Source organism: Scleropages formosus, chromosome 8 (genome assembly GCF_900964775.1).
Source record: "Scleropages formosus chromosome 8, fSclFor1.1, whole genome shotgun sequence".
NCBI classification, from domain to species: Eukaryota; Metazoa; Chordata; class Actinopteri; order Osteoglossiformes; family Osteoglossidae; genus Scleropages; species Scleropages formosus.
The window spans coordinates 12,087,741-12,098,202 of record NC_041813.1 but is presented as its reverse complement, the minus strand read 5'-3'; the positions used below and the strand labels follow the sequence as shown (position 1 = coordinate 12,098,202).

The 10,462-nt window shown below is 40.3% G+C and overlaps 1 protein-coding gene across 3 annotated transcripts; it reads right to left on the bottom strand.

The window, feature by feature from the left end:
- Nucleotides 1–1,594: 1,594 nt before the first annotated feature.
- med18 (mediator of RNA polymerase II transcription, subunit 18 homolog (yeast)) lies at nucleotides 1,595–8,538 on the bottom strand. Of its 3 annotated transcripts, none has more exons than XM_018725171.2 (3): nucleotides 8,413–8,538; nucleotides 6,331–6,417; nucleotides 1,595–2,521 (listed from the first exon to the last, which is right to left on the bottom strand). In XM_018725171.2, the coding sequence occupies exons 2-3, from the start codon at nucleotides 6,401–6,403 to the stop codon at nucleotides 1,968–1,970; spliced, it is 627 nt and encodes a 208-aa protein (XP_018580687.1). In that variant the 5' UTR covers nucleotides 6,404–6,417; nucleotides 8,413–8,538; the 3' UTR covers nucleotides 1,595–1,967. The 3 variants fall into 3 exon arrangements, with proteins under 3 accessions (XP_018580687.1, XP_018580688.1, XP_018580689.1); XM_018725172.2 differs by lacking the exon at nucleotides 8,413–8,538 and adding an exon at nucleotides 6,889–6,925; XM_018725173.2 differs by lacking the exons at nucleotides 6,331–6,417; nucleotides 8,413–8,538 and adding an exon at nucleotides 3,031–3,498.
- Nucleotides 8,539–10,462: the final 1,924 nt, after the last annotated feature.

Genomic DNA, 10,462 nt, shown 5'->3' with positions numbered 1-10,462 from the left:
TAAAATAAGAAGAGCACTGGAAAAACACAGTTGCAATAAAAATGCTTGGGAAACTCTTCTAATCAATTTAATTTTTAAAAATTTGTTCAGTTTATTAAATCTGTTTGCACTGAATTACATTAAACTCCAGGGTATGCCACATGTACTATAACACTGATCTACTAGTAAAATACATTTGGCTACCTAAAAATTCTGATGTCATTTCTAAGTTTTTCTATTAGGGGAAGACATACATGCACATTGTCTGAAGCCGCTTGTCCCAAGTGGGATCACGGCAAACTGGAGCCTAATGCGGCAACACAGGGCGCAAGGCTGGAGGGAGAGGGGACACACCCCGGATGGGACGCCAGCCCGTCACAAGACACCCCAAGCAGGAACCAAACCCCACCAGAGACCAGGCCCTGGCCAAACCCACTGCACCACCGCATCCCCCCACAGGAGACATACATTTGGCCACAAACTCATGGTCCATGCGGAAGCCCATTTCATTATGGAATTCTGGCAGGCTGTGTGATGTAGTCACATCCACGCAGTTGCGAACCAGGGCATGCCACCTCTTATCGCCAACCTCTGGCTGACTCAGGTAACATAGGTGCCAGGGAGTGACCGGGTGAGCAAGTGGCATGCACTCAGAAGCAATGTGTTGTCCTGCATTTCCAAATTTTTATAATAGGGGACACATAAATGTGTTGATATTAGATATAATATATATATATATTATATATATATAGTATATACACACGAGTTACGAATGTCCGACTTACATACAATCCGTACCTACAAACCACCCCCTTACTGACCAGAAGTTGCTTTTGTTTTATCCTTAAGTAACAATCAAATGAAAACTTCACAAGTAAGCCTATGATATTAAAAAATTACAGTTACTCTATATACAATGGTTCGTAATAATAAACCAGCACAACTGTGTGAAGCACATCAAAACATTGTGTGTCTACAGCAGTTTGTCGACGCGTGGGAGGGGTACGTGAGCCTGAGGTAAGACAGACTTCTTTCTTTTCCTGTTGAAAGTGTCTTGTGTTACTGTATTTTGCTTTAATTTTTTTGTTTTTATCCTCGTAACCATGGCACCAAAGCGTAAATGTGATGCAAGTCATGAAGATGCATGCAAGAAAAAGGAAATGATCACGATGGAAACTATAAAATAAATAATAAAGCTCTTTCATGCTCTTCCAAGTCCTGTCCCTCATCGTTTCCCGTTCCACATCTCTTTGGTAACAACTGCCCACCTTGTCCCTCGACCACAGTTTCGGATCCTTGTCTGTGTTAGTTCGCCGAGCGACCGACCATTCACCTGTCCCCGACCACAAGAACAAGCCTAGTCCTTTGATTCTGAATAAACGATCCTGCACTTGGATCCAGCTTCCTCCGTGTCCTCTGTTCATCATGACAGTAGTAACATTTATAATCTCTCTCTATTATAAATACTGTGCTCACATTATATCATTACATTGTATTATTATTACTGTAGTGATATTAAAGTTTTAGTGTATCCAAAGTGTTTCTTTAATGTTTTTTTATGCATAGAAAGGTACATGATATATTAAGTCAAACATCTAAACTGACATTAGATACCCACCATACTTAACTGTTCCGACTTGCGTCAAAATCCGAAAAAGACAGACTGAGGACAAGGACTTCATTTAGAATTCGAGGACTGCCTGGACACACAATGCAGGACTGGGCCATAGGATAAAAGACAAGATGGAGCCAAAGCATATGGCAGCAGGGAAATCTCTGCAGTACGCAATAGGGAGCATAAATTAGTCTCTGTCACACACATTTTTTAAAAAAGGGATTATTTATGAAAACACATAAGGAGAAAGGATGCCAGAAAAAAGGGCTCATCACTAGAGGGAAATCAGCATGGGGGGGAAGGAAAAAAGGCAATGCACTTGAAGGGTTCAGTTTATTCCATGTGGTAATAATAACCTCCATGACCTCATTCATTACATGTGTCTCTTCGGGTCAATCTTCTCCAGGTGCACAAGGGGTTTGAGCTGCTCTGCGAAGGCTCGCATGTCCTCAGAGACAGTGTCCTGGCCAGCTGGTGCTAAAACACTCAGCTCCACCAGAGAGGAGAGTGACAGTGGCTCCGTGTTCTCTGTGTTGCCCTGTACCAGAACACGGAACAGCTTACTCACCACCACCTTTAGAGAACCCTTACGGAAAATGTGGCCTTTAGCCACAAACTCATGGTCCATGCGAAAGCTCATTTCATTAAGGAATTCTGGCAGGCTGTGTGACGTGGCCACATCCACACAGTTGCGAACCAGGGCATGCCGGCTCTTATCGCCAACCTCTGGTTGGCCCAGGTAACGCAGGTGCCACGGAGTGGCCAGGTGAGCAAGAGAGCGGCGTGCACGCAGCAGGAATGGGTTCCCCTGCTGACCCTTCAACAGGTACACCATTTCGTGGTCGGCAAAGCTCTCAGGCTCCATGTTGTCACACAGGCCACGCAGCCGGTGCAGCAGGCTATCCAGAGCCTGGTCCAAGACACTGCCTGAAAAGAACCAGGCCATTAAGTGATTACATTGCCAGTCGTTTCCAGACATATTCATTCAAAGTAAGTGAGGTCATCCCATACAATAATAAGAAACGGACAGGCAGTGCATTAAGGATGACTGAAGCCATATAACATTTCCTCCTCTCAGACCCTCTGCACACTAAACATTCAAATTCTAGAAGTCCATTGAATAAAAAAAGGCTCTGATAAAGGTCAACTTTCACCACTTGAAAATGGACTTATATCACATTTACAGAGGGTAAAGGAATTAGTGTAAAAAGTAATTATAGCGGTGGTGAGTCCTTCTCAACCAGAGCACTCCTCAAATGTTTCCAAATAGACATTTATATTGTAGTATGTGTCAGTAAGGTAGGCATTTATACAGAAGTGTTTCTCAGTTAAGTTGAGAAAAAATTGTGGCCACTTTAAACAAAGCAATTCATTATCATTCATTGTCTTAAAATTACTTAAGTTGCTACACTGGACCAGATTAATTGAACTCTTACAATGTTTTGTAGCTTGCATCTGGTGTTTGTAGCTGTTAATAACCAGATGAGGAACACTGCACATTTATGAGATGAATCAGTGATAAGCACTGAATGGAAATTTCAGAGCATTTTTGTGAGCAGTTATTTCAAATGATAACCCCATTTCCAGAAAAGTTGGGAGAGTACATAAAATGCAAATAAAAACAGAAAGCAGTGATCTGTAAATGCTCTTGTACCCATATTTAATTGAAAACACTACAGAGACAAGATATTTGTCATACCTCATAAACCTAATATAGAAATTAAATTTATTTTTATTCTATTAAATGAATAAGACCCTATTTATAGCCTACAAATGTATCAATAGAACTGCTCCAAGCTAGCTACAAGACTTGGTCGACCGCTACATCCCAAACAGACCGGTACACTTTTCTACATCTGCCTGCTTGGTGGTCCCATGCACAAAAGGGAAAGCATGGAGATTCTTGGTTCTGGCTCTGTTGTGGTGGAATGGCCTCCTCCTCTCACTCAGATCTGCTGAAACTCTGTCCACATTTAAAAAGGGTTTGAAAACTCACCTCTACCAGACTCACTTTGTCAATGATGTCTTAAGTTCATGTAAGGTATAAATGTTCATGCACCATAACTTTAAGATGATGCCCGGATAAGCCCTTATGCAGCTACTCCTGTAATATACGTAAATGTTTGTATCTCCAAAAAAAAGTAGGAAGGTGATCAAGAATCGTCCATATTTTCAGTTTTATACAGCTACCCATGTAATGAACATTGGTGCATATGGTAGAAAGAAAGTAACTGTACTTAATCAAATGTCTGCAATCATGTCTCTCCTACTGTAATGCACAAATTGTATTTTCTATGAGATGTACGTCGCTTTGGAGAAAAGCGCCTGCTAAATGAATAAATGTAAAAGTTTTCTAAATTTGTAAATATAAGCCAATTCTGATTGTGATGCCTTTACATGCGTACCACAAAAGTTGGGACAGGCGCTTGTTTACCTGTGGAACATGTAAAAACCTGTTTGGAACTTTCTACAGTTAAATTTGGTGAATATACAGGTGACACTGTCATGACTGGTGTAAAGAGTGTGTCCACGAAAGGCTCGGTTTTTAACAAGCAAGGATGGGTTGAGACTTACCACTTTGCACTAAACTACATGAGCGAATACTTAAACAGTTTAGAATTTATCAACGTATGATTGCAAGGAACTTAGACTTCACCATCTCTGGTCAATAACATCACTAAAAGTTTCAGAAAATCCAAGGAAATCAATAAGCAAAAAGGGCAAGGCTGCAAACCAATACTGAATGTCCATAATCTTCGAGCCCTCAGATGGCACTGTATTTAAAATAAAAAAAATAATAAAAAAAAATAAAAAAAAAAAAAAAGACATTCTTCTGTAATGAAAGTAAACACTTGGACTCTGGAGTTCTTTTGAAAAACCATCTACAAATGCAAGTTGAAACTAGACTATGCAAAGCAGAAGCCATACATCAACATCCAGAAACACCACCAACTTCTTTGGGCTAAAGTTCATCCTAGATGGACTGACACAAAGTGGAAATGTGTGCTGCGGGCTGACAAGTCCACTTTTAGACTTGTTTTTGGAGAAAATAGATGATATGTTCTCTGGGTCAAAGAGGAAAAGGAACAGTCAGACTGTTACCAACACCAAGTTCAAAAGCCAGCTTCTGTCATAATATAGGGGTGTGTTAGTGCCCATAGTATAGGAAACTTGCACATCTGTGAAGGCACCATTAATGCTGACGGGTACATATGAATTTTGAAGCAACATATGCTGCCATCTTGATATCTTTTTAGGGACATCCTTGATTATTTCAAAAAGGCAATATCAAGCCACATTCAGCATGTGTTACAACAGCGTGACTTCGCAGTTGGAGAGTGTGGATGCTAGACTGGCCTGCCTGCTGTCCAGAGCTGTCTCTCATTAATGTGTGGCGCATTATAAAGCGTAAAATATGCTAATGGAGATCGAGGACTCTTGAGAAGCTGCAGTCCTATATGAACCAAGAATGGGAAATAATCCCACTTTCAACATTACAAAAATTTGTCTCTTCAGTTACCAAATGATTATTTGATGTTATTAAAAGTGGTAAATACTCCTATCCCAGTTTTTTTGGAATGTGTTGCAGGAATTAGTTAGAACAAGTGTATATTTAAGAAAATAACAAATTGATTAGTTTAAACTCAGGGGGGTGTGGTGGCACAGCAGGTTTGCCCTGTGCCTGCTCTCTGATAGGTCTGGGGTTCAAGTCCGGCTTGGGTGCCTTGTGACGGACTGGCCTCCCGTCCGGGGTATGTCCCCTCCCCCTGCAGCCTTGTGCCCTGTGTTGCCGAGTTAGGCTCCAGTTTGCTGTGACCCCGCTTGTGACAAGCGGTTTCAGACAGTGAATGGTTTAAACTTTAATCTTTGTATTGTTTTCAATTAAATAAGGCAAAAAGAACATTTACAAATCACTGCTTTTTGTTTTGATTTGGATTTTAGATTCAACTTTTTTGAAAATGGGTTTGTAAATTTTTGTTTAAATGTTTTATTTATGGGGGCTGCGGTGGTGCAGTGGGTTGGACCACAGTCCTGCTCTCCGGTGGGTCTGGGGTTCGAGTCCCGCTTGGGGTGCCTTGGGACGGACTGGCGTCCCGTCCTGGGTGTGTCCCCTCCCCCTCCGGCCTTACGCCCTGTGTTACCGGGTAGGCTCTGGTTCCCTGCGACCCTGTATGGGACAAGAGGTTCTGAAAATATATATATATATGTGTGTGTGTGTTTTTTATTTATTATATGAGGTTTAATAGGATCTAACCCTAGAATAAGAAGGGATGACTACTGAAGTTTAAGCTATTGTGACTTAACTTTACATTTAAGAACAATTAAAAAACTTCTAGTCCTAATTGTGTGCTTAATGGAACTATTTCACTGTGAAATGGTAATAATAGTAATTTGACCCCCTTGTGATAATTTGCCTAATGGAGTGATGTCACAGAATTAATTCACTTAAGAGCAGCAAGCAGTATAGCAGTTACAGCCCTTGCTCTTGGAGGTTACATGTTCAAATCAAACTTTCTGCTGCAGTACCCTTCATCAAGGTGCTTACTGTCAACTGCTCCAGTATTAAAAAAAAAAAAATACATTGTTATATAAAATATGTAACTATAGGTAGCTTAACACTACAAGCCACTTTGGAGAAGAATGTCAGTTAAATTAATAAATGTAATCTTTCCCTGTTACCTAAAGGATGTGTGTACCACAATTAAACGGCTGCAGCCAATACTGAGTAGTCTCACCTTGTAGCAGGTATTCCATCATGTTAACGGTGCCCCCAGTGACAGGCATGACAGTGACCGGTGGTGCTTCCATCTTACCTTAGGGAACTGGACAGCATGGACATAATCACTTCAGGCATCCTAAATATTTTTAGTATTTAAGAAGTATTCTGAGATCCAGTACTTCTACCAAACCAGTGAAATAGGTGTGGCAGCAAGCAGTGCAGTGTTTAAAGCTGTTGATCTGCTATCTGTAGGCAATTTGCTCAAATCCCATCTGTGTGGTCATACCTTTTATCAAGGTGTTTACCCTGAAATGATACAATTCAAGTAATGAAACCCTGCTGTATAAACAGGCAAATCACTGTAAGTTACCCTGGAAAAATGACAGCAGTTTTTTTTTTAAAAAAAAAAAAAAAAAAAAAAAAAAAAACCTCAAAAATTAACTTCTGGGTATCTGTATAAGAAGGGTGGTGCAGCAAATTTGGCCTGTGCCTTCTCTCTGGTAGGTCTGGGGTTCAAGTCCCACTTGGGGTGCCTTGCGATAGCCTTGCGTCCCATCCTGGGTGTGTCCCCTACCCCTTCAACCTTCTGTCCTGTGTTGCCGGGTTAGGCTCTGGTTCACTGCAACCCCTGCGTGGGACAAGCAGTTTCAGTCTCTGTGTGTGTGTGTGTGTGTATATCTGTATAAGTTATCCCTATGAGTTCCATTTTAACAACATGAAAATTCATTCACTAAATAAACTACAAGCTTACATTTATCAATGTTGCTTCTACTATTGTTCAAAGCAACTTACAAGGCTGAGCTATTTACAATAACTGACCCATTTATACCTCACTTGGTGGTCCCACGCACAAAAGGTAAAGCACAGAGGTTCTGGCTCCATTGTGGTGGAATGAACTTCCCCTCTCACTCAGAACTGCTGAAACTGTCTACACTTAAGAAGGGTCTGAAAACTCATCTTTTCCAGACTCACTTCACCCATGATCTCTCAAACTCCTGTATGGTGTAAATGCTCATTCACTGGAACTTTATGATCATACCCAGCTAAGCCTTCACACAGCCGCTACTCCTGTATTTTCTGTAAAGGTTTGTGTACGTTAAAAAAAAAAAATGTAGGAAGGTGATCAGAATTAGTCTATCCTGAGTTTTGTGCACCTACTTGTGCGATGAACATCGGTGCATAAAAATTTTATGGCAAGAAACAAACTAGGTTTACTTAAGAATCATGTCTGCAACTATGTCTGTCTTTCTTCTAATGTAATGCACAAATTGTATTTTCTCTGAGATGTATGTCACTTTGGAGAAAAGCATCTGCTAAATGAATAAATGTAAATGTATGCAGAGCATTTTTTTACTGTATCAATTCAAAACATACATACCTAACTAGGAGGTGAGAACTGAACGTGCAACTGAGTTTAAATTCTAGCCGCATGCCAGTGGCACCTACATCCTAGTATTTTCACGGCACATTTACTGCGAATAATACAAATAAATAAGCAAAAAGAATACAGAAAAAGCCACGGACATATAAATTTACACATCGTCGATATCTTCTGTGTACAGTACTGTCACCTAGGCTAGTAATACTCATGATGATTGATACTGCTGCTCAACTGAAAATTCAAAAATACAACAGCAAAAAAGCATATTTACAGTACTTAAATAAATGTAATAAAATATAAATAAGCCCTGCTCTAGATGAAATAAAATATTATTAGCCTGTTCTAACGGTTACTTATTAGTTTGGACGCATGCAGCTACATTCTTTCAAATCGTTGGTAATTATCAAAAAGCGTGGTATTTGTTCAGCTTGCTAGTTAACTGGTGAGTGAGTCAACAATACCTTTACAAACTAATATATACTGCAGTTACCGGCGGCTCCTCGCGACTACCGTGAGAGAATCTAATACTCCGACATTCGCCGGACCGGTGCGGAAATAAAGGCCCAGGACCCCAGGGCCGCAATACGGTCTTTTTTTTTTTAAAAGACGTGGTCTTAAAAAAGCTGCTCAAAAACAGTTCGTTTCATAAGTCTAAAACTATACAAAGTCACAGGAAACAGAAATAATGTTTACAAACACATAAAAACGAAGAAATACCTTCCGCTTTCCAGCGAATTTCAACTCCCTCACTGCGCATGCGTTCTCTTTATGGCTGAAATAAAGGGGCCGTGTCGGCCTTAAAGATTCACAGGTCAGTAGACCAGTTCGCCAAAGTAAAAGTACGGTAGTACAAGGGGGACAGGAAATGCTGTGTTATGAGCTCATTTTGTTCATAACAATTGGACACGTCTGCCTTTAAATCACGACCTCAAGGTTAATAACGCTGACGTTCCACATTTTGTTTGGAAGATTGGTTCTATAAAAATCACGGCTATATTATAAAAGTACTTCCTCATCAACAGAAATTTTAAGGTTAGATATTTTCAAAATAAGTCAAAAGAAGGCAATTAGAAAAATAAACTGGAAAATATTTGCATCTTTAAAAATTTGTAACTCCACTGCTTGTAATGTAACATAAGCCAGCATAGAGTCATGTGCCATTTTTTCCTCTTCAGTGTTTCAAATGTATTGTAACGACCCGCGTTACTGTTTAAATGTAAATAGTTGCATTATGGGAAATAATGTTAAATGTGTGTAACCACTGGGGGCACTTAAGGGGAAAATAGTAGGGTGACCATGTCTCCCAGTGTGTCGAGAGAACTTCGGGGCGCTAAGGCAGGCTCGCTGTAAGCGCAGGTCTTGGAGGAAAAGGGGTCCTCGGACCGAGAGCATTATTCCCTTTGTGTTGGTGTTCAAATAAACCGTTCGTTATGAACGCTGCCTCCGCGTCCTCCTTCGCCCCATCCAAACCCACGGCGCTGCGCGCCACAGTATAAATCCATTCAAAATAATACCTACTTATTGTGTGAGATCTGAATATTACTTTAAATTAATTATTTTGGAGAGAACTTAAGCAACTGCTAAATGAGTTGATGTAAATTATGTCTTTAACATCGTGCTGAAATTATGGATTGATAGATACAGGTGTTTTACAGTATTTCATTGATATTTTGGAAAATTGGTCTTGTGTTAGGTTGGGGGGTGCAGTGGCGCAGTGGGTTGGACTGGGTCCTGCTCTCCGGTGGGTCTGGGGTTCAAGTCCTGCTTGGGGTGCCTTGCGACAGACTGGTGTCCTGTCCTGGGTGTGTCCCCTCCAGCCTTATTCCCCGAGTTGCCGGGTTAGGCTCTGTGACCCTGTATGGGACAAGTGGTTCAGAATGTGTGTGGTCATGGTCTTCTGTTTTTGAATAGGCTGGAAATGCATTATCTCATCTCATCTTCTGTCCCGCTTGTCCTAAAAGGGTCGCGGTAGGGAACGCATTATTATTTTTCCTATTTAAAATATTGGGAAATAGGCTTTCGGTATCTGAAATTTTGACATCGTTTGCGCATTGTTACTACAAGAAATAATATTAGCTTTCATTCTTACTCTGACAATAGTCAGCTCTCTGTTTCTGTCACACCAAATAAGCCCTCACCTGCTTTGTATTTAGCTAATTGCTTCATGAAATTACAACAGTGAATGAGGCTGGCACTACAGCACAGCAAGTAGCACTGTTATCTCACAGCGCCTGAGTGAACCAAGAGAACATGGATTTGCTCCTTGTTCAGCCTGATTGCAATTTGCATGGCTTTCCTCCCACAGTCAAAAAGACATACTTTCAAGTAACTGGTGACTCGAAATTGCCCATATTTTGTGTGAGAGAGTGTGTTTCCCTGGTGTGTAGATGAGTGAGTCATTGTATATAGTATACTGTATCTTCAATTCTAAGTCAACCTGAGTGAAAAGGTGTGGGCTGATACATAACATTCATCACTACTATTCTATATATATATATATACTATATACTGTATATACATCACTACTATATACATTATATATACATCAATACTATATACATTACATACACATCAATACTATGTTTTAAGTTACTTTGGATAAAAACATCTCTTAAATGATTAAATGTAAACAGCAAAAACTATTTATCTCTAAATGCTGATAAAACAGAATAATGGTTGGTGGGTATGAGTTACCGTGTTAACAAATCATATCCACTCTAGATTCTCAAGGACTAAATTTTAACTGTTAGAAACTTGGACATTTTAT